This window comes from Aulostomus chinensis, chromosome 22, assembly GCF_037954235.1.
Source record: "Aulostomus chinensis isolate RoL2024-O1b breed Wild chromosome 22, RoL_Achi_v1.0, whole genome shotgun sequence".
Classification (NCBI taxonomy): domain Eukaryota; kingdom Metazoa; phylum Chordata; class Actinopteri; order Syngnathiformes; family Aulostomidae; genus Aulostomus; species Aulostomus chinensis.
Window position 1 is genome coordinate 2,250,036 of NC_141341.1, and position 24,269 is coordinate 2,274,304.

General features: G+C 49.0%; 1 protein-coding gene across 1 annotated transcript in view; it reads right to left on the reverse strand.

Annotated features, from left to right (window-relative positions):
• Window positions 1-24,026, reverse strand: part of grin2da (glutamate receptor, ionotropic, N-methyl D-aspartate 2D, a) — a 107,513-nt gene extending 83,487 nt beyond the window's left edge. The window contains exons 1-6 of the mRNA XM_086193290.1: window positions 23,800-24,026; window positions 22,584-23,247; window positions 20,085-20,222; window positions 13,186-13,452; window positions 4,246-4,433; window positions 509-649 (exon numbers count right to left, since the gene is read on the reverse strand). Of these exons, the coding sequence (XP_086049416.1) occupies window positions 509-649; window positions 4,246-4,433; window positions 13,186-13,452; window positions 20,085-20,222; window positions 22,584-23,247; window positions 23,800-24,023 (1,622 nt within the window). The 5' untranslated portion in view covers window positions 24,024-24,026. The remainder of the gene's footprint in view (window positions 1-508; window positions 650-4,245; window positions 4,434-13,185; window positions 13,453-20,084; window positions 20,223-22,583; window positions 23,248-23,799) is intronic.
• Window positions 24,027-24,269: the final 243 nt, after the last annotated feature.

Here is a 24,269-nt window from a genome sequence, read left to right on the forward strand (position 1 = left end):
TTATCTGTAACAAACGCCATACAATGGCAGCAGCCCTGGAATTATGGCATCCACATCCTGCGGCATTGAGTCAGTGGTGATGAGTGGCACATTCAGGTTGTAAGAGACAGAACACAAGAGTCGATTCTTTTGGGGGGGGGGGGGGGGGGTCAGATGAGAACACTGTCCGCTGAGTCCTGAGATGATCCGGAACTGCTGCTGTTGAGCTGTGGAATCAATAAGCATGAAGTGTCAGGGACTTCCATTGTGAAATATGGAAAGGAAAGTTACACTCCAGGGACAGACGGGACCCTGCTGAAGCAGCTGCTGATGCAGCACCACCAACACAGGAATCCTGGGTCCCGCCAGAAGACACAGAGTGAAGCGGAATGCACAGTCGATAGAACTTCAGAGGGTCGGTTCTGAATCTGGCGGCTTCGTTAAACCTCTGTTTGCTTTTCTGTGCTGTTCGCTGGCTCACGATGAATGATCAAAGTTCAAAGTCACCTCGCTCCACTCCCCCTCTCACCTGATTCTGTCTGGCACTCTGTGGGTCTGGTTGCCGTCGCTCTGGCAGTTGCCGGCATACTGCGACCGGCTGGTGGCCCCCTGGTCCCTCCGTAGAGCCATCGCCCCGTGGGTGAGCACAGAGACGCCTTTGGCAATACGCCTGCAGGATTAGGGAGAGAACAATGTGAGCTGGAGACACCAGGACAATTTCAAAAGGTCTTTACTGACACTGCTGAGGACAGAGGGACGGCTACAGGGAAATAGAGAGAGAACCTCTGCTTGGAATACAGCTGTCACCGCTTCAATAACCACATTCCAGCTGACAATGACAAACCGGCCGGGCTCAAACCTCGTAACGCTCAGCTCATGACGAAGACTGAGTGGCGCTGAAGCTGAAATGAGACCAATTTCACAACTTGGCGCTTGAAACTGCGCGTGACTCAAACACAATTATAAGCAATCCCATCCCTGCTTAATGAGACGTTTAAGGATTTCCAGGTTCGTCTGATGAGGCTCTGATGGGGGAGTCATCGGCTCAAAGCTCGACTCATCAACGTGAAATCTTCCTCCTTGATTTCTGGCTGTTCTGTAAACGCCTGGTCATCACCCGGCCAGTTGTGCGAGGAACCATTAGGAAGCGCTTGCAAACCGACGGTGCCGGAGCCACCAAGCAGGAGACCTGCCGGCTCACTGGCAGCGACGCAGACTTCGGAGTCCTCCTCAAGGACATTTTGGACTCTTCCAAAATGTAATACGATATTTTTATTGTTTAAAAATGTTTTCTGGGCAAGTGGAGGGCCTGACAGGGGCTGCGACCAGGGCATAGCGGTGACAGACGGATCGAACCCTCGAGAAGATGGTTTCGTTTTTGTTTTAGTTTATTTATTTAGCACAATGAGGATCCACAGGCCCACCCGTCAAGAGTCAAGTCAGACATAAAATAAACAGGACATGGAATCAACAGAGAGAAACAAGAAACAGCAAAAACGTGCTAAATGACACAGAAGTAGCAGGAGTGCCCAAGTCAGCTTCTCTGTAGAGACGGCTTTGTCGCACAAATTGAGCCGGAGCGGCACGCCCCTGATGTAACGCATCACGTCTCCAGGCGTACAACTGTGTCTTTAATTGCGTGGGTTGCAGAGCTAACATCCCCCCTAAACAGACACCAGCTGTAGGTTGCTGCCAACATACACACTGACTTGCAGTGAGTGTGTTTTGTCTTCTGCATAATTCATATAGGAGGATAAAAAGGCCCCAGGACATAGAAAAGATTTCTGCTGAATTTGGAGGAAATAAACCCTGCGCTCAGATTTAGCTTTTAATGTGATTGTTCACTGAAACTACAGTTCCATTGAATTTAATCTACAATTTACTGTTACTTTATTGTGTAAACTCCCAAGTGATGGAGCAGTTTTGAGCCTGTATGAAACCGATTTATGCCTCGTCTATCTGGACTCGTGGGATAGTTTGAGGTGCAGGACACGTTCAAATGTCAAGTTACGCCTTCTCAACGTGGCCCAGTTGACCCTGATTTGTTAGTCAGCCCTTTTAAACACCCCTCACTTCTTATTTTGTGTGACGTGGATTTACTGTGCGACAGAAACATTTGAGCAGGGCCTGGCTCCACTCGGCAGGACCTACGAGGCCGCGATAAGGAATCCACAAAGCATTCCAGTGGATTCCAGCTTGCAGGATTCGATGCATTAGCACTTCAAACAAGCTGGTGGGCCAGGACATGAAGTGAGGGAAGGACTGCTGAGGACAGTTCACAAATTCAAGCGCTGTGTGAGAGGACAACGTTTCTGACAGCTCCAATTTCTGCACGGCGGATTAATTCACAGCTACGGTGTCTTCGGGAAAAACTGTGGCTCCAGTGGTGGTGATGCTGCACGCTCTACCCAAACATCAGGAACTGGCTTGTGACCGACGTGTCGGTAAAGTGATCACCGCTCGCATGTTTTATGGTGAATCAGTTTACAAGCTCCCAGTCATTCAGGCTTCCTTGCGAAAAACTACTGCTCCAAATCAGAAGTCCAGGAGGTTCTCCACAGGGTCCACCGGCAGAACCACATCATGAAACACTGCAGCAGAGAGCAGGATGCTACCACACTGACGCTGCAGTCGACCTGAGTGGTGCACTGGTTCAACATTCAACACGGGTCAGCTGTTAATGGTGTACTGGGCAGTCGAGTCACTGGGCGGGTGGTCATGAAGCAGCCTGCCCTCCCCAGAAGGTCCAGTAAATCACAACATAACGTGTCATCAGCAGTGGCTCACAGCTCTCACGTCAGCGCCACAACACGACAACAATGGTTTACCACGTTCACTTTCTCACTTCAACCCATCGAACAAGTCACCCAGACGTGGCTCCATTAGCATTAGCAGGCTAGCAGCCCTGGCAGGCTGTAGGGTGGCTGGAGAGTTCCGCAACCTCAGATCCACTCAGGACGTCATGAACCATCAAAATGAAAATATGTCAAAGTGCAGTGTTGTCGAGCCAATTTGGCTAAGAACCGTGTAATGTTAGCAAGCCGCTGTTCTGAGGTTTCAGCAGACTGACGTACTGTCCGTACTTCTGTTGGGCTTTCTGAGAGAAGAGCACGAATCACGTTAAAGTAAGAGAACACGATGATTGTTGTCGTGCTTGGACGGTGATGGCTAGACTCGCGACAGCTTCAGGACCCTGGACTCTCACAGGCCGGGCGGTCAACTTCTTCCTGGAATCGGTCCGTGCGGCTCACACCCCCCCCCCATGTTCCTTCTGTTGCTGTTCTCTTTTCAATTTAAGTTTATTTGGTTTTATTTATCACCTTTCTGTGCAGGTGGACCTAGACCCAAAGCCACATGCATGCACACTGGCGTCCACGGGTTCGGTCATCAGCAGGACCCATCTGCCTGGGTCGCGTCCTTCCACACATCCAGCTCCAGGCTCCGCACACAACATCTGTGTGTCAGAGCGAGATTCAGCCCAGTGGGGACGCACGCGTGCTGCTCACCTGGGCTCCTTCCTGCACGGAAACTAATTTCACAAGCGTAGAAATCAGATGCATTTGATCTGCTGCTTGGCAAGCTGGACCCGCTCCTGCATCTCAATAGCAGCCACTAGAGAGTGAGTGTTTGATAAAGAACGGCGCGATATGGCAGATATGCAGATTGTTCATCTCTGCCCCACATCCTTGAACTGTCTTCAGGAGGTGCAACAAAAAAAGAGATTTCTCACTCGGCCTTCCTTCTACGTTGCCCTTTTATAGTTCAAATCAACGAGGGATGGTCCCTCTCACCTTGATCCACTCGGTCACTCTATTTAGATGAGATTAGATACAAGTTTAATGATCCTTGCGGTGAAATCAGGTCGCACCTGAGAGAATACATCATGGAGAGTCAAGGTGGTCATAAAATTTTACTGTGCAGTTCTGTGTGTTACAGCAGAAAAAGATCTTCAGCGTGTGTGTGTGTGTGTGTGTGCATGTGTTTTTCTGGGATGAAGGAGAGAATGTTTATTTCACTGATCCTCATGTATTTTTAATATCAGGAGGTGGATTTTTGACAAGCGTCTTGGCTCAGCGCTGTAAAACTCACTTAATACGTGTAAATTCCCACTTCAACAGAGGCGCTGAGACAAAACAACGCAACTGCAATGGAAAAACTTTGCTGTGACAAAATTAGCAGCTAAACACAAAAGGTGCCGCACCCGCCGCCGCAGCTCGATGCAGCTGAGTGAGAACATGCAGCTTTATTTGCTTTCTTTGCTCGTACCTGCGTGGCTCATCCCTCCAACCCTGAGGCCGGATGGCGAACAAGGCCTTGGGCAGCCCCTCCAGGCCCAAGCCGGACAACGCTGGTCCCACAGCAAACCACATATGACTGGGGCCGGCCTGACCTGCCGCCCAGGCTGCCCGGAACACCAGCTCCGCCTCCTCTAGGGAGCAGTAGAGCAGACGTACCTGGAGACAAGGTGGGAGAAGAAGAATGTGAGTTAATCAGCAAGACAGAAAATGAAAAAGCAGGTGAGGGAAGTCGGGGTTTCTGGGACTGAGGGATGAAATCAGAGCCAACCTTCAGGCTCACCTTCCCCCGGCCCTGACACATTCCACCCGCGCCCCACTCGCGCCAGCTAAAGGAACGAGGTCTGACGTGTCTTTGGGGCGCGTTCGATCCAGTGAAATCCATGAAGCCATCAATGTGGTGGGTGTAAACAACCGGACTAGACAAAGGTGTGCTTCAGGTGTGACAGAAATGTGACCGAGCACAGCGTCACCATCAGGTCCCTTTCACAGGCAGTCGGCGTGGAGCTGCTCTGGCGGTTCCTCACTTGTGTGTCTAAAAGTATTCCAGTTGCTAACTGATGAACTTGGCTCCTCTGTGCTCCGGAACCCTTTCCCCTGTCAATGACAAGTTTTTGATAAGGGGGTTCAATGACGAGGTCACAACCACGGTCAAGTACACCTCAGTACAAAATACTAGAGAGAAAGCACAGAACCAACAAGCCGTTGTTGGTGATGACAACAACAGAAGCTAAAGCGCAGCATGAACCGAGGCGGCAGCGCGACGCTGGTGAAGCAGAGATGAAGAAGGAGGGCAAGCAGATACAGACATGGTGACGAGGTACCGAGATCCAGGAGGAAACGAGGAAGGGGGAGAACAGAGGGATGAACGCGAACCAAAGGGGAAGCTGGCGGAGAGAGAGGATAGAGGGAATTTAAAAAAGACAAGAAAGAGAGAGAGGAGGGTGGATGAATGAAAAAGACAGAAAGAATGATAAAAAGCTGAATTTCAGTCTCATTTTTCATCCTCCCTGGTTCCCGATGCTGGGCCCCATAACGACCCTTTACAATTACAGGCTGTGTTCATTTATTCATCAATGAAGCTGGCGAGAGCTCACACACATTTTTAAATCACCTGACCAGAGTGAGCTTGAAAAATGGTGCCTCTTGGTTTGCTTGCGTTTCCTCTCATACATTATCAAAGAGGAGGAGTTTAATGGCTGGGTGGGTGCGTGGGGGGCAAGAGGAAGGAGACAAAGTGAGAGTAAAATGTGAAACCAGAAGAGTGTGTGTGTGTGTGTGTGTGTGTGTGTGTGTGTGTGTGTGTGTGTGTGTGTGTGTGTGGGGCTGAGGATGGCACTTAACATGATTGCTCAGAGGAAGCACTTGAGGAAAATTTGCACCGCAGTTTTCTAGGACAATTGATGAGATTTTAAAACCGAAATGAGTCAAAACTGAAATGTGAAAAGGTTTGACTCCAGCACAAACTGGAGGCAGTGGGGCGAGTGGTCACGTGACGCAGGTTCACACCGCCGGCGTCGGAGAGGACGGCGAGATGTGGCAGATTCCTCAGATTACAACGTCCGTCAGGTGGACGGAGCACTCGTCCACTCTGGAGCGGAGGTTCAGAATGAAGATCCGGTCTGTCGGAGGCTCGCTCCCCCCCGGGAGAGCGAGCCTCCGCCCACTGCCTCCTACCTTCCCTCCAAAAGAGGCAGAATTTGTCATAATTTCTGGTCATCAATCACTTTGTTAGCGCAGGTGCCTCATTTCTCAAATATTGGACATCTCATTTTGGACCCAAACATTTCATTTAGGGCTTCGTGGCTCTTCATATTTTATCGTGACAGGACTTAACGGCATCAGCATTCAGAGAGAGATGAAAGGAGTCTTACAAATTCACACACACACACACACACACACACACACACACACACACACACACACACACACACCACTACACCGTTTCATTTAATTTAATCCCATTAATTATTGGTTTTAAGCACTGTGTTATCTATTTAATTTCACACCGAAACATTTCGGCTTTTATCCCGGACAAATATCGTCAAGCCGTTTTATTTTCTCTTATCAGATATTTTCATCTGGTGTCACCAAACAAAAGCCAAAACTCCCCAACGTCACTAGAATTCAACAAACTGGTCAGAATTTAAAAAATGAAAGAAAATGTTACATGAACTGACTCTTGGAGTCCTGAGCTCCCAGACGTTCTCGCCCTCCTGTGTTTCTGCTCCAGGATGCAGAAAGAGCCAGCCATGTTGGTTCAGCCTGAAGCTAACGGTGACTGATGGCTAACGAAGTTTTGCCATTTGGCCGGATAAAGAGGTCGCAGGGACGATGAACTGAGGAGTTTGTTCATGGACGTTTTGTTGTTGTTAGCTTCAAGCTAAATCTACATTGCTGGCTCTTTCTTCCCCCTGGAGCAGGAACGCAGGAGGGGGAAAGCGTCTGAGAGCTCCGGACACTGATTCATGAGTACTTGAAAGGCAAATTAAACAGTTTAGGTTCAGTATCGCTCAAAGTGACATTCAGAAAAGTAGAACCCACTGATTCAGCTCTGCATTTGCGGCACCAGTGAACGTAGCGACCAGCTGGAAACCTGCGGATTTTACAGTTGAAACTGAGGGGAGAGCGAGCAGAAGCTAAATATTAGGTGATAATATGTAAATTACTGCTTGTTGCACAGCTCCCATGTGAGCAAGAACATAAATTATTCACGATTCGACGAAAACTACACATGTTTAACAGCATTTAACAGCACAGAGTCAGAGGGAGAAACGCCAGTGTGGCTGTGACAACACGGGAGAGCGAGACGGAGGAACCGACCCCAGCGTGGGTGGGCCCGGTGCAGGGGAAGGAGCTCGCAGGTTTGACGACCTGACGTAGTGAATGGAAGCGTCTGTTTCCGTTTCTTTCTTTTCACTTTTGTTGAACTTTTCTCTTCTCTGCAGACCTCGGCAACAACTCCCGGCTGTGGGGTTGAGTGGTAGAGGGTCGTAAATAGAAAACAAGTGCATTTACGTGCACTGTTACTCCGTTTTTGTTGTTGTTTTTATTCTGACAATGACAATGACTTGGTAAAGCTGTTCATGAGGCACAGCAGAATCAGCAGCCCTCTAATAATTTCTGATTTGAACACAAGAGGTTCATGACGGTTCTTCCTCTATTGAAATAACAACTTTAAACCAAATGTTGCTTCATCCATGAAGAGGTCAAGAGGGAATGACAGCTGCGCGTGTTCAGGCAGCGTCGATGTCTGAGGAGGGGGCGTAAAGGAAACACGTATTTATTTGACGTATGAGATGGTTACAACCAGTGACTTGTTGGACGCGTGGAACATTTGTCTTCTTAACGATCATTTTCGGGTGATTAGAACATGTGGAGGAGAACCAACGGGGCTGCTATCTTGCGCACCAGTCACACCAGAGAGATGGGAATCTCAGCTGATGCATACCGTATGCTAATTACAGAAGGCAAGCTTTGAAGTGAAATAAACGGCCCGTGCAGCACCAGAGCCTCCTCAGCGCAGAGATTATGCATGAAAGACACGTAGGATTAATAATTTTGCATTCGATGCGACAGAAAGTTGTCAGTTCGGCGAAGCATATTTATGTTGTGGAAGGGGAATTATTTAAGGGGCACTGGAAGCTAATTTTAATTTCAGGTGTAAATGAAATCCAGATTGTTTGCATCCTAATGCTGCCTGCTTATGAGACACGTGAATGTATGAAGAGGTGTGAAGGGAAGATGAGAGGAGAGGGAGAGGACGGGAGAGATGAGAGCAGCAAAGAAAAGAAAAGATTTCTCTCAGTCTGAACCTATCGAGCACAGACACGGCTGCTCCAAGCAGAATCAATGTTTCCAACATCAAGACTGAGTGCATCCATGTGTGTGTGTGTGTGTGTGTGTGTGTGTGTGCGTGTGTGCATGCGAGATTTGATTTCAGCACACGCTCACAGTGCGGGGCTTGTCCAATTCACAAATATCATTGAGCGCTAAAGCTGCACTTTATGAGACAGGACCCTTTGGTTCTCATCAAAGGACTCAGCTTCATGGGAGGATTATGCAAAAAAACTGGCGTGCAACCTAGATGCTTCACAAAATAGGCCAAAGACGGCATGAGAGCAACACCACAAAATCACGGGAGAACCTGAGAGCATCATAGTACAATAGCAGGTAATTCACCATGGCGGAACTGGCAGCTGAGCCAGAGTCCAGCAGCCCCGGCACCGGTCACCTCTGCCAGTCCTCTGAAACCATAACCTGACATGCACCTCCAGGCTGGACTGAGCACGCGGAGCCTTGAGTCTGTTACACTTCTTACTGCACGTCCCATCCAAGGATTTTAGTTAATTATGACTGGACGCATGACATCCACACTTCTATAAATTCAACCCCTGCGTGTGTATCAGCTGGATTAAGAAGAGCAGACACAAACAGAAACTACTCAATCTGAACGTGTTGCCGTGATGTCACTACAGCTGCTGAACAAGACTCAATCAGGTTTGCAGTTAGAGGAGGGTTAAAAACGTCTACCGATATTTTATCGATGTACATTTGTTGGAAAGATTATCGATACTTAAATCCCAGTATCGATCTTTTAAAATGCATTCGATTTCACCCGTTTATTTTTTTGTTTTTTTTGCCCCTTTAGTCTGGCGTGATTTAGTGTGTAGTTTAACGTTACTGCAGTCTGATGATCAGATCTCACCAGATCCAGGCCATGTGCCTCCGATCAGAGAACAACAAGATGGCGGAAGCGCAACTTTAATCTCTGGCAAATTTAAGAGCCGGTGTCTGGCAGCACTTTGGCTTTAAGAAGCAAGAAAACTGCGCCCAACTCGACAAAAATAATGCTGTGCGCAAAATGTGCAAAGTAGAAGTAAAGTGCAACGGAAATACTACTAATCTCTGGAGCCATGTGACGAGGCATCACCCAGAGGACACTCAGCAACCAGGAAACTACAAGTCACTGCAACAACCCTCGCTGGAGACAGCATTTGGGACCAAGTTTCCGTCCACGCCTCCACGTGCAGAGAACATCACTTCGGCTCTGGCAGTTTTGATCTGCAAGGACCTCAGACCATCCTGTGAGGTAGAAAATGTAGGCTTCAGACCCCCCGTCCACACTGGAGCCACGCTATGTGCTACCGACACGGAAACAACTGAGTCAAGTCACAATCCCAAAGATGTTCAGAGAAGTTAAAAACAACGTCACAACTGCACTGAAATCAGCAGAGAGAGTTGCCATTGCTGGTGACAGCTGGACAAGCAGAGCTACGATTCCTACTTGACCATCACCTCTCAGCACACTGACCGTCACTGGTCCCTCATGTCCCACGTTGACAAATGCGGGCGATTGAAGCTCACCACACCGCGAGTCCTCCTGCTGAGCTGCTGACGGTTTGTGGAAGTCTAAGTTGCCCTTTTGTTTTGAATATCGGTCAAATATTTAAATAAAAAGTGCATGATGTTGTCTAACTATTGTTTAATGGTCAGTTCTCAATGTAAATATGAATATTTAATGATGCAGCAGGTTAGAGGGTGACTTTTACAATTGAATTTACAGCATCAGTCCTTTGAGAAGCTCTTCCATTACCAAAGCAAAATTGGTATTGTAACTAAAGTATCGTATCGTATATTGGATCGAATCGTATCGGAAATCGTATCGTATCGGGAGGTCAGTGGTCAGGTTGATGGGAAGCACGTAAATGATTCCAAACGTCAGCACCACTTTCACTCGTCTGCTTACATGAATATTCACCCATAAAACACAGCTTGAAGACACTTTCTTCACCATCTTCGTCTGCAGGCGCAGTCACATCGTGCCCACATCAGACGTCTATAGATTAACATTTGTGAAACGCCGCCGAGGCCTCGTTCACTCCCTCACTATTCAAGATTTCATATCACTTTCATTACATTACATCATGTTCTTTCTGGTTCTTTATGCTTTCGGTCCATTTTCCTTCTCCTTCTCTCGCTTTTCATCCCTCTCATGGACTTTATTTTGACGAAGGGCATTTACACTGCCGACAGTAAAATGAGGAGTGCCAGGAATGAATATGAATAAAAGGGCACAGTGTGAAAAAGAAAAGGTGAAACCGAGATGGAGGATTTATTATGCCAGGACAAAAACAGCGCTTTGTACAGAATAACAAAAAAGATCCCGTGAAGCTTAAAATTCCTTCGTCTCTATCAGATGCGGTCGACCAATAAGTCACCTCGACTCTGTCTCCTGCTACACCAGGACTCGACGCTTATAATCCCGATTATGTTAATGAAACCACAGTCGATTCTGACAGGGTTATTTTATTCTCCAGCAGAAATCTGAAGCACTTTTCACTCTTGGATCTCTGGAACGAGCTTTCTATTTGGTTTTTTTCACCAAAGATTTGATTTGCTGTATATTTACGGTACCTCCCACATCAGGTTTTACATCTTAATTGCAACTGCGTTCTTGTGCTATGAAAGTTTTCCGATTCCATTGACTGCGATGTTGTGAGTGAACCTGGCGTCCCTTCATCATCTCCTGTGCATCCATGCACTCGTCACCGATGGGTCAGTGGACGGCCGTCTGGCTTGGAAGTGATGTCAACTGACCTTTCCTCCCCAGAAAAGAGCCATTTGGTGGAGGCAGTGGGTGACTGTGACCCCCACATCAAATTCCTTTAAATCGTCATCATCTCGTGACTGCTGCTTTGTGCGGCTCTACACGCCTTTAAAATTGCCCCTCTGGGATTAATAAAGTGCATTGACTTGAATAGAATAGATTGGACAACATTTTATAGAGTGTCTTTATATGCACACATTTGGTGGAACAGCCACGCGAGGCGCAGACCTGCTCATCACCAGGAGCGATTGGGGGTCGGTATTGTGCTCAAGGACGCTTTGATAGAGTCTCTGGGGGGGCGAGGATCCAAGCAGGGACCTCAGGTACGAGACAGGAACGGGTCTTAACCTGGACATTGTACTCTAAAGGGCGGAGATATCAAAAGTACAATACTGGTCCTGTTTAGATTAGATTCCACTTTATTGTCATTGCACGTGTCACAGGTACAAGGCACCAAAATGGCAGAAATGGTCCAAAGTGAACTGAAAGGAGCACAACTGTCCCCCAGCCAGAGGTGTTTGTACTCTTTATCTTAGCAAACCACCTCAGGGCAGCGCCCCCCTCGGCCTGAACGTCCATACGGTATTAAATTATGTTCTTCACGGACAGCGCCACTCCGACCCGGACCAAGAACACCTCTTTAGGTCTTTGATCCTGTGGTCTGAACAAGGGATCGGCATTGAAAGAAATTTCCACGATCAATCGTTGGGAAAACTGGCGACCAATTATCGATCTGCAGACCAATTGGCTAATTTTCCAAGCCTGTTTAGCATCGCAGTTCCTCCATGCTAACGCTGACGTGATGCTAGCTCAAGGCGAAGAGCATGCGCTGATGTTAACCAGGGACGAGTGTCTGTTGTTCAAGCGGTACATCATCGGGGTCCTTGTCGTTTTTTTTATTTTGTCATTGTTCCGTTCTGAACGGTCCTGCACCAAACTGCGCCGTGACCTTGCTCACGTTAGCAGCAGCAGCTTGTAGGAGCAGAGTATTTCTGTTTCTTCCTCGGTCTCCTCAAAGTACTTGAATGTCACCCCGAGGGTAAAGTGTCTCACTCCTCCAACTCAACAAAGCCTCCTCTGACCGATGAAGTTTCAAGTGCTCGTAAGAGTTCTGAACTGTTGATTATTGATCACTGATTAATTGTGATGGGGGCAGCGTGGTTCAGAGGTAGCGTAGCCGTCTAGCAACTACAGGGTCGCTGGTTCGATCCCCTCTTCCCCTGGTGACCATGTCCAAGTGTCCAAGAGCAAGATACTGAACCCCTAATTGATCCTGATGGCCCTGGGATGGACTGGTGACCCGTCCAGGGTGAACCCCACCTCTCGCCTGAAAGCTGCTGGGATAGGCTCCACCCCCGTGACCCTTAACAGATGAGCGGTATAGAAAATGGATGGATGGATGGATGGATGATTATTTGTGCCCATCCCTCTCTGGACTGTCGTCCAAGGCGACTTTCACACACGCTGTCAAAGTCAAGGTAGTGAAACTATGTTTCCTCAGGTTGAGACGTTTGACTCTGGCGACCAACAACATGGAGGAGGAGGTTGTCCCTGCAGCATCCCTGGTAAGTCTGACAGATCACACAGAGAGAAACTAACTGACTGGTGGGTGGATGTTGCTGAGCGCCGATCCATCCTATTGATGTCTGCGATAGATTGGCGTCTTGTACATCTGTCAGACTGAGTCGTAACAGCAAGGACATCATCATCATTAACTCTGCCCATTGACAGTGTGAGTACAAGCATCCTGGTTGGCCTTCAAGATGAAAAGATATTGTCAATACAGTGAGAAGAACAAATAGGTATTAAGCAAGAACAGGGGCGGCAGTTGAGATAACGCGTCATCTCAGAAATATTGTCGTCGCAGAGACAAAAAGTGTTTTGTTTTTCTGGCAGGAGCCCTGGACGTGGACAAGAGTTTCATCTGAGTCGAGCAGAAACAAGAAGACTTCACGGTCGATGGACAGGAAAACAACGGCCAACTTAGTAACTGATTCACTGTCATTTTTCAAGCTAAAGAGCCAAATAAATACTCCCTCATTCTAGCTTCTCTCAGCATTTCCTGCTTTTCTGTCAGTAAGATATGAAGTTCAGAAAAACCACAAGCTGACGAACATCTTTGGACTAATCCAACGATGTCGCATCCTGTGGCTCACAGATGCTTTGAGGTGATTCACCTCGACACCAGGAAGCAGTCTAGCCAGCCCAGCTTAGGCACTGGATGTTGTAGTATTGATAACACAACTGAGTGATTACTTTGATCCAAGTGGCCATCAATGAACAGGAAGGTCCGTATCTCACCTGGGCTTCGTTGTCTTTGAGCAGCCGTTTGGTTCGCGCCACGCCAGGATCGTCCGTCACGTTGACGACCACCACGCTCTTCTTCTCCCACCCGATGAAGGAGCCATCTGTCATACCCTCCACCATGGCCAGGAAATCCTCATAGCCGTGGTGACGGGTGGTGACCACGGAGAAGGAGGTCCAGTCGTACTCTTCGAGAACCTCGAATATGACTTCCAGCTGGAGGGCGGTGGAGCAGGTGAACTGGAGGTAGATGGAGCCGCTCTCCTGCAGGGGGCAGAGAGCGAGAGAGAAGAAGTCCTTAGGCATGTTGGAACGAAGATTCTCAGCACACAAGATGAATTTTCAGCTTTCAGGAATTTCTTTGACATTGACGAAGACTCGTTATTCATGATATTAAGGATCTAAGAAGCTGAATTTTTCCTTATGACTGGACTCGTGAAACCATCCGACACCTCACCCACCACGGCATTTAAACTGAACAATGGAAGCAAGTAGTTCATCAGACAGCCTGAAGAGGGAAACAAAAGGAAGCCTGATCAGGCAGCTTGGACTGAAATCATGAGTCGGTCACAAGGGTTTGTCATGTATGTTCTTATATGAGTGTAAAGCGGCGTAGTTGCCCAGCGAGGACGTGACTCCGCCCCCCTGGAAGCGATCAGCATTGGCTCTATTTTTATTTGAATATGTCGCCGCAGATGCTTGGACATCCCTCAGAACCGTCACTCGACGATCCTCCGACTCTGCGGCGCCATCAGGACACATGAGCTGGGAACCGTGCGGAAACGAGACTTGGCTCGTGTCCACATGTTGCAACCTCATCGGGTTAATGTCTGCTCTCCGACATCTGTCGGAACACTGCACTGCAACAGAGAACTGTCAAATCCTAATTTTGCCTCCTTTTTCCCTAAGAGGGTTCCTCTACCAAGGGAGAGCCCTTGAGCCACGGCGGCCCACTGACGAGGCATCAACCAGACTCCTGCATACTTTCACTCCGTACACAGGAGAGGTTCTGAAAATAACTATTTTCCTTCCAATGAATGACTCATACGTGTCACACCGTGTCCCTTCCACCTGCCAACAGCCTTTCAAGACTTGCTGCACCCGTTCTTTATGAATCACTCATTTTAACCTCATCAGGTGCCCACTGACGCCTCTGGAAATAGAAGCTCCCTACAATCTGTAAATCACTGCAAGTAAAAAAGCAAACTAATCAGATCCAGTGAGCACTTTACATACTCAGCCATTGTTCACCTTCTTGTTGACTGTTCTTTGCATTTAAATGCTGCTTTTGTGCGGTTACAGAGGGGAAGTTCAGCTCTTTACACGCTCAGCGCAGCGCCGCCATGGAGTAAGGGATGTGCCAAGAGTGTCAGGTGCAGGCCATTCTGGGTGAATTCAATGTTTCCAACAGCGCCTGGCAGTTTCTTTCAGGTTTATTTTGAAAAGGCCTCCGTTTTGGTGGGTTTTGTTTCGTCCCCCCTAAAGTGCGATCCCCTGAGTTTTATCAGGTGCTCAGTCTTCGTCAGCCCCGGTGTTCCGACGACCTGCCCTGATGTTTTCCCTTCTGTTTCTCATCCGTTCGGTTGTGTTGCAGTCCTGTTGTTTCGTCCTGTCTTCATCAGACCCTGTAAGGTTTGTCTGCTTAATCCCACCCTGTCAAAGTGAACAGTTAGTCTTTGGATTTAGTTGTCTTGTTCCTGGCGTGTTCTTTTTCTGGAATGAATCTCCGTCTGATCTGCAGTCCTCCTGCCTCCACGCCATCATGACAGCGTATCTCTATTAGTCCTCTCAGCTCCTTCTACAAGTTCTGGCTGACTGACTTCAGTTTCTCTGAGGAGGGAACATACGGAGGAATAAGGCTTTTTATCAAAGAAGTCCTTTAGTCCTGACAAAGACTTTGAGTTTCAGCTCCTCTGGTCACACTTAATCTGGACTGATGAGCTGCTCGCTTGCTAAAAGAAGCACTCATTATTTTTCTTAAATGGAGCCTATTATACTCATTTCCAACCCTATATTTTTATTCAGGGACTCCACCAGAGTGGCTGTGCCTCACAGCTGAGAAACCTCTCCTACTGCCCTCAGCTTCTGTTCTGTCTTGTCTAGTTTACTAAAGGAAAATGGAGGGGCTAAGCTTGGTAATCAGGGCCAGCATTCTCCACATCTTCTACTTCCAGAGCTAGCTAGTAGCGTTCGCATGCTCTGGACAGCAAGTTCCGATGGAGATTCAGATCATGCGATAAAAGCAAGCACGTGGCAGAAGGTGGTTCATCCCAAACATGATTTGCAATCGCATAACTGCTGCATCCCAGGCTGCGCACCGGCCACAGTGACAGAAACACATTCCAGTCTTTAGCAGAAAGGTAACTGGTTGTGCCTCAAAAGAGTCTTTTTAGCCTCATCTCTTTAGCATTCTTCTCTCTGGAAGCTAAATTTACTCTGACAGGGTGACTTCTGGAAGCCTGCTGAGGGGAAGCAACGCTGTGCTTGATGTCAGCTAAACACAAATGTATCAAAACAAAAAAGTCAGCAAAAATCTGAGGTTTCAGATCCATCCATGTTCTCCCTCTCCTCCTGTTGAGGGTGGTGGGGGTGGAGCCTATCCCAGCAGCCTTCCCCCTGGACAGGTCACCAGTCCATGGCAGGGCCAGCACATAGAGACAGACAACCATTGGCTCTCCCAGCCACGCCTACGGTCAATTTAGAGTCTGGATTAACCTGGTCCCCTCTTGATGTCTTTGGACTGTGGAGGAAGCTGGAGTACCAGAGAGAACCCAGCAGGAACAGGGAGAACATGGAGACTCCACCCAGAAAGACCCCGTGCTGCAGCCGGGGCTCCACCCACAACCTTCTTGATGGGGGGCCACAGTGAGGACCACTGCTCCACCGCGCTGCCTGATTGCGAAACAAAGATATCACTTTGTCAAGCATTTACCTCACAGTGCCGATATCAAAAGAACCCAAACAAGGACAGAGTAAAAGCCTGTTCCTCTCTCCGTCTTATTCTTCTGTTGTAATGTTGTCCAGAACCCCAGCAGGACGAACGGTGGCCCTTAAAATCAACTAAACTACCCATTTTTCATTCTGTCAGGTGCTGTTGCCTCCAACTTCAGCAGTAAAGCAGAATGGAAGAATAAACCACGATGAAGCCTCTGTGCTACAATCAATTTTGACTTAAGAGCTTGATAAAGAAATGTTTATGAAATCCTGGTATTTTGATTATATTCCGAGCTGCGTGTAGAAACAGGGCCAAAGGTGACTCGGCTCCCAGCTTGTACTTTCGTGGCTGTAATTTCAATTTTACAGAATCATTTGCGTCTGATTTTCATTAAATAATACATTTCTTCTGATTGAAATGCAAGAAACCACGGAGGTGGATGATTTAAATCAAAAGCTAGCCAGTCGGTCCTGCTGGGTTAATTAGCTCCGACTGTGGAGGCTGCAGAAGAGACGTGTTTCCTCCCCAAAGCCTGTGTCATAACCAATTTCAGGTTCCAGCGCTGTGAGACGGAGCACAGCAGAGAATGTTCAGAGAACTACCTTCATCTGTGGGAGGCAGCAACTGTTGACAGTGATTAACCCAAAAATGAGTGCTTTTTATCGCTGGAAAGGCATTCAGGTGCACACTTGACATCACATAGCTTGAGAGCACTAGAAGTAACACAGCAGCCAAACTCATCGACGGGAGGAGGTATTAGGAGCTTGGGACCCTGAAATAAAGCAGAGCACCTTTCATGTGAGTGTCTGCTGGTGAGATGTTAGCGTGACCTATTGATTAGAACTGGCTCGGCTGCTTTGGCGAGTGAGCCCAGAACGTGAGCCCGTTAATTCTGGTACTTTTCAACTCTGAATGATCAATAGGGACCAATAACGTTCCAATGATAAGTAGGAACGACCAACAAAATGGCTGACATGTAATATTACAGGGCATTTAAGTGCTGCAGGAGGACTCGTTATCATGGGTCAACCCAGAACATAGTGTCCTGATGGGTTCTGACGAGAGGAGGCGCTGGTGACGCCTGCCCACATGCAGGGTCCCACCTGGAGACACGGTCGACGGAGTCCGTGTGGACATTCAAGAAACTGGAGGCGACACAGGAAAGCAGATAGGCAACAGAAGAGCTTCATCCTGCACTGAAGTAGGTCAAACACCAAAGCAGAGGAGCTCTTATGATGCAAGCTCGTCCGCTGTCCTGAACCCGGCTGACAGACGCACACTAAAGGGAGCAGCAAGTGTCCCTGGGAAGCTGGAGCACGGATGACGTCCTCCTCCAGTCTGGCACCGGTGGACACTCATCAGAAACAATGAACCAAGTTTTAGAAACTCTCTTGATGCCAGGTTGATGAATTCTTGATGCAGTTAGTGGGAGATGCAGGATTCCACATCCCAGAGGGGATTCCCAGAGTTTAGAGAAGTAAACACTTCTCAAAGACGGGGCGGCTCTGAGGCAACGACTGTGTGCTACGAGGTTAAGGATCCCTAGTTTGATTAGTATCAAATCACTGTGTGAAAGAAAGGTAGTAGTAGTAGTGGTAGTAGTAGTAGTGGTAGTAGTAGTAGTGGTAGTAGTAGTAGTCGTAGTAGTAGTAGTAGTAGTAGTAGTAGGAATAGTCGTAGTAGTAGTCGTCGTAGTCGTAGTAGTAGTCGTAGTAGAAGTCGTAGTAGTAGTAGTAGTCGTAGTAGTAGTAGTCGTAGTAGTCGTCGTAGTCGTAGTAGTAGTCGTAGTAGAAGTCGTAGTAGTAGTAGTCGTCGTAGTAGTAGTAGTCGTAGTAGTCATCGTAGTCGTAGTAGTAGTAGTCGTAGTAGTCTTAGTAGTAGTAGTAATCGTAGTCGTAGTAGGAGTAGTAGTAGTAGTCGTAGTAGTAGTAGTAGTCGTAGTAGTCGTAGTAGTAGTCGTAGTAGTAGTTGTAGTAGTAGTAGTAGCGGCAGTTGTCAGAGCAAGAGGGAGGTGAAAACTTAAAAAGGAGGATTCTTCATGAACTACCTGCACTGTGACCTGTTTGAGACTTCCTGCGCCCACCAGGTGGCACTGTGACTGAAACTCAGCTGCAGACGCCATCATGGCGGGATGCTCGTCAAACGTGGCGTTTGAAATGCCACGGTAACTAAAACTCTCAGTCTTTGCAAGAACCCATCACCAAGTTCAGACGAATTATTAGAGGGATCTGGTGGAACCACAGGGAGGAAGACATCAAAGCATAACACTCGTGTCATTTCCGGTCTCCACCGGGTGGCGCTGTGACTGCTCTGCCCCGCAATGAAATGGCTTCTTCACTGGCCCATCCTGCGCTCCTTCAACAACTTTGGTGAAAATCTGCCTCATAGTTTTGGTGTCAGGCTGCTGACAAACAACACACGGACATAAATCAGGACAACCGAAAAAAATGTAACATTTGTGTGACAGTCACCCAGCGAGCGGCGTCAAACACCAGCAGGAATGCTTCTCTGCGTCTGCATCTGCTTAGCAGTCATAAACCGAGTGTGAAGCATCAACTGTAAGTGTGGCGGATGAAGCAGCCGTGTGAAATCCACAATCACCACATCCTGCCGTCAAGATGATTCACTTAAAACACTCTTATTAAATATCACACCTGTTATGCAAAACTGCTTTGTTAGATTGATCTCATTATCGCATCGGTGAGGGATAAAAGCCTTTTGTCACACGCAGATTAGCAGTTGGAGAACTGACACTCATTAGTTGGTCTGTAACAATGGCCGAGAGAGCGCCAGTGAAAAGATGGTGACACAGCACTGTTCCTGATTAACTTTAATTAAATTTGGCCTCCGAAGCTCCGGCTGCATGTTGTCAGAACATGAAATGAAAGCCCGTCTACTCAGTTGGACGCTGGACCTTCCTGATGCTACAGTGAGCACCAATAAACACGAATCTGTGTCCGACTCCGAGCCGACTTCCCGTAGCCAGTAAAGAGGAGCAGCTCTGAGTCTGACGGAAACGTCCTTTCTGTCCTCCAGGAGGAGACCAGGGCTTGACTCAGCTCTGCTACCAGGACCCCCACCGTCTCCCCGTCACCGAAGGCTGCTGTTCGTACAGCCGCTTTCCCTCTGATTGATAAACTCCATCTGGGGCGAATCCCACTTCCCTTTATTTGGGCACCATTTTTTCTGAACGAGCACCGGAAGTTCATCAGGGCCACAGCTCCTCCTGCTCTCAAGCCAGTCTGATTTAGCAGGATGTTATGACCCACTTTGGAGATATTTCCAAACGATGTCCCCAGAGGTCAGCAGCTAACAAACAGAAGCCTGACGACAACGCCGGCATGTCGTCATGATGCACGACCAGATCAATGTCAGTTAATCAGGATTCTGTCTCAAGGGGGGCACACGAATTCCCAGATCCAACGTCCTCACACAGGTGGTGACTTAAGTTGCAGCGGGGGAGGCTGGGTGGAGTGGTGGGTGGCAGGTGACCCCCCCTAGAGGGAGAGGGAGTCCAGCTGGGTCACCTGACACTCTTGAGTTACATTTGGTTTCTCCTCCTAATTCAGTTGGACCAGGATTCCAGGGAGAGACGGAGAACTCCTCAGAGACCAGCGTTTGACGTCCCTGCTGAGCAACAGTGGTCAGCTAGTAGCCACCATGCTAGCTGTGGTCAGCCCCGCCCAAGCACAAGCTCAGACGGCACCGTCGGTTGGACTGAGGAGACGCGCGCGAGCGCTCCCTGCATGCCTGGTTGCTAGCGTGTGCCAGCCCCACGTGTTGTGGTCATTTCACACGTTTGTGTCAGGCTGGCGGAGGAAACCACACCTCTAGAATGTTCCTGAGGTCAGGAGTTAAGTCTGCATCTTCATCTGTGTTTCACTTTTGAGGCTTCAGACACTGGTGGGTTTAATCCCCATGAAATAAGTTGATGATGCAATGTTGAGTAATTCAGTTTTACCTGTGGCTCTCTTCCTAGGCTGGCCCCTCCCCCTACAGCAACCACTGGAACCCCCGTCTGGGCAGAGACAAACTCCAGCATGGGGGCCAGAGGGGCGCGGTTCGGCGGCGGCGGCCTCTCCTCCTCAAACACCAAACCCTGGAAGTAATAAAAGGATCTCGGGATGAAACATCATGGAGACGCAGTTTCATAAGATTTTACTGGACAAATCTGAAGGAGCAACATGAACATCACACGTGATGAAGAAGAGGTTCTCAACGGCTGAGGAAACTGAATCCCTCCAGACGTAGAGGGAAACCGAGCAGGACTGGCGCTCTGCTTGGCAACCAAGGCTCAGAGAGATGGACTCAGAGTCGCGCGCCGTACCCACGAACATTGAGCTGCTTCATACCAGAAAAACAACAGACCTGACAGGTCCTGCCAACTTCTTCTGCAAAGGAATGAGCCACCTCTTTCAGGCAGTCCCATTTTCCTGCGATTGCCTCTCAAGAAAGAACCGCCAGCAGCTTTAACGAACTGCGGATAAATGAGCCTCTGACAATCGCCATTACGCTCCGTGATGATACAAGGGAGAGAGCTGCTGATACGAGGCCGACTTGATGACTTAATGCTTGTTTTCTTGTTGCGTTTCAGGGAAGTAAATTGAACTTAACTGTAGCTGACAGCCGGAGCCTCTGAGGGAAGCATTTGATATGTAAATAGGCTGCAGAGAAGACCTGGAAGCAGCATATCAAGCGTAACTTCTAAGATTTAATGACATCAATTAAGATTTTCATAAAGAGGCCTTTTCACTGCTCTGACAGAGGAATCAATACAGACACTGACAAAGAGATGAACCTGCATGTTAGAGGGATGAATGAGTGAATGAACCATGAGCATGCAGGGCTTGTTACCTGTGAGTGCGACCATGTGCAGCTCTCCAGTCTCAGACCTGCTCCCTCCACAACAGTCAGACTATGAACGGATGAGTGGATGAATGAAAAACACACAGTGAGCATGAATGTGAATGAACTGTACCTTCATCAGAACGCAAGCGACAGAAGGAAAGAACAACGAGTTCTCTTTGAAAATGACCGCTAACAACAAATCTTCAATCCAACCTTCAATCAGCGTTGGTCTGAGCAGAGGAAACCTGCCCAGGTTCATTTTGAGATGTTTTTGAAGAAATCTTGTTTGCTTCCACCTCAGTGAAACCATGAGTGACTTTAGTCTCCACTGATTGGTTGACGACACGCCAATGCAGCACCGCTAAACAACCACTCACTCCAAAACAAACTGTATAAACAGAGTGTAGATGCGTATCAGGGACCAGAGCTAACTGGTATCAGTGGCAATGGAAGTACCGACAGCTTCCGTGACAAACGTAGCGGCTCACGGTGTTTACATCAATTCAGTCTAATGTACCCGGAAACTCTCCCTGAAGGATGTTGACACTGCCGGCCAAAGTGAGTAGCCCACAAGCTAACGCTAACATGCAGGCACACAGACGTAACTAACAGGCCAGCTAACGCTAACATGCAGGCACACAGACGTAACTAACAGGCCAGCTAACGCTAACATGCAGGCACACAGACGTAACTAACAGGCCAGCTAACGCTAACATGCAGGCACACAGACGTAACTAACAGGCCAGCTAACGCTAACATGCAGGCACACAGACGTAACTAACAGGCCACACTGCAGCTGCACAGATGTGAGTAACAGGCCAGCTAACGCTAACACTGCAGCTGCACAGATGTGAGTAACAGGCCAGCTAACGCTAACATGCAGCTGCACAGACGTGAGTAACAGGCCAGCTAACGCTAACACTGCAGCTGCACAGACGTGAGTAACAGGCCAGCTAACGCTAACACTGCAGCTGCACAGATGTGAGTAACAGGCCAGCTAACGCTAACACTGCAGGTGCACAGACGTGAGTAACAGGCCAGCTAACGCTAACACTGCAGCTGCACAGACGTGAGTAACAGGCCAGCTAACGCTAACACTGCAGCTGCACAGACGTGAGTAACAGGCCAGCTAACGCTAACACTGCAGCTGCACAGATGTGAGTAACAGGCCAGCTAACGCTAACACTGCAGCTGCACAGACGTGAGTAACAGGCCAGCTAACGCTAACACTGCAGCTACAAATACAAGCGTTACAGACGAGAAAATAAGGTCAGGAAGTTTATTAGTTATTCCGTTTCATAAAAAGCTATAATGAATAACAAGCAGTGTATTTGTTCCATTCCAGTTGCTACTGCATTACTGGACACAGTAATTGTAATACTACTACAACAGACGCATTACAAGTGATGAGCAAAGATGACATCATCAGGGGACCTCGGTCAAAGAGCAGCTCACCCACAATCCCTGGCAGAGTCACGCAGCAGCAAGTAACGGGTCAAAGTTTGTTCCCCTCCATTCCTACAGCGCGTTTGCCCCCCCTCGTACCTCCGTCCAGTAGCAGCAGAGGTCACTGTTTATTCACAGCAGGGGTGTTTTATGGGTGTGTGTGTACCTGCAGTGGTGTGGTGGCCAGCAGCTCACACAGCTGCAGCAGCAGGCTTCCCGGGCTGCTCTCGTTCACCGCCAGGTAGATGACGTTGGCCTGACCCGAGGGCGTCATCACCGTCTCCCCCATGAGCGCCGCCAACGACAGGGATGACAAGGACGAGGAAAACGAAGCCATCGCAGCTACTTCTGCCATCGAAGCCGTATCCGTTACTCCTCTTCCTCCTCCTCCTCCTCCTCCACCTCCACCTCCACCTCCACTTCCTCCTCCTCCCGGACCGTTTCCCAGACCGGGCCCCTGCCCAAGCCCCGGCTCGCCGACCCCCGCGCCTCCCACCACAGCCGTCTCCGGGAGGAGGGAGGAGCCAGAGTGGACCACGGCGATGTTGACGCCACCCGAGTCCCTCTCTCTCTCCCGGGGCCGGAGCAGCAGGGGGGGCGAGGGGCGCGCGGGCCCCGTGCAGGCCAGGACAGCCAATAGCAGTGAGAGGCGAGAGGCGGGCCTTGGGGCCACCATGGGGTAAAGGGAGGGCCAGTGGTCGGAGGGGGTTTGGCAGGTGAGGCAGGGTGAGGTTTGAAGGTTTAGAGTGTAGTGTGTGACCTCTGCAGGGGCAGGAGAGGGGAGAGGAAGGGAGGCGCGACAGTGCTTCACCTGATGAGGAGAGGGGTCCCTGGAGTGGAGACAGAGAGGAAAGAATGCTTTCAGTATGGATACAGAGTCAAAGAGTCGCCGCAGCTCTCGTCCACCAAGGCGGGCGGACGGGATCTCCAGCGGTTCCAGTGACTGGACATCGTAAAACACTTAACTGGCGGTAAACTTTGTGAAAATGACACAGAAACTCTTCCTCGTCGCACTGGCGATGCAGTGGACCTGCTCAGACCTTCTCTGAGGTCGTAAACACAACATTCTCTTAATAGGCTGGTGTTCACCCCCCTAAGACTGACACTGACGATGTCATGTAGGGTGAAGTACAGCTGAGATGAGGATTTGTCAGAGTGCAGTCCAGAAAATGAAGACTCTTCATCACCAGATATGTCGCTTTGATCAAAATGAGCATCTTCAGGATTAGTACTTTAAATCCATGATGGATTCCACACCAGTTTCTCTCCCGGCCCTCAAGCGCTGGCATGTGGACCCGATGAAGAGAACGAGCCGTCACTGGAGCGCCGATGGAGGAGCACATGTGGCTCTGCCTCTGACAAGTTGAACTGGTCCTGCTCACCAGCGCTGTGGAGTCCACGGATGGGACCGCTTCAGAACCAGCGGCTCGGACGTCTGGCCGGCACCAAACCCCTGGACAGACGGTAATGAGGAGTCTCGTCTGTGCAGCCAAAGCCTGATGCAGCTGCTTCCTCTGTCCCAGCGTTTGTCAAAGTGTGTGGCGGGCCCCCCCAGGGGGGCGCGGAGGCGTCCCAGGGGGGCAAGCGTCACCCGTCGTCCAAACATTATTTGTCCCCTCACCTTTCGCTTTGTTTATGGTTCCACCGCGAAAAAAATTCCGACCTCCAAACATTAGTTCCCCCCTCCCCTTTTCTCCCCGGTGAGGGGGGGAACTAATGTTTGGACGTCGGAATTTTTTCCGCGGCGGAACCAAAGCGCGCCTCTTTCATAGCAACTGTTGTCAGGTCTGTTTTTAAAATGGAGAGATATTTGACAGTGAAACACGTTTTATTTCATTTTTTCTAGTTCTGA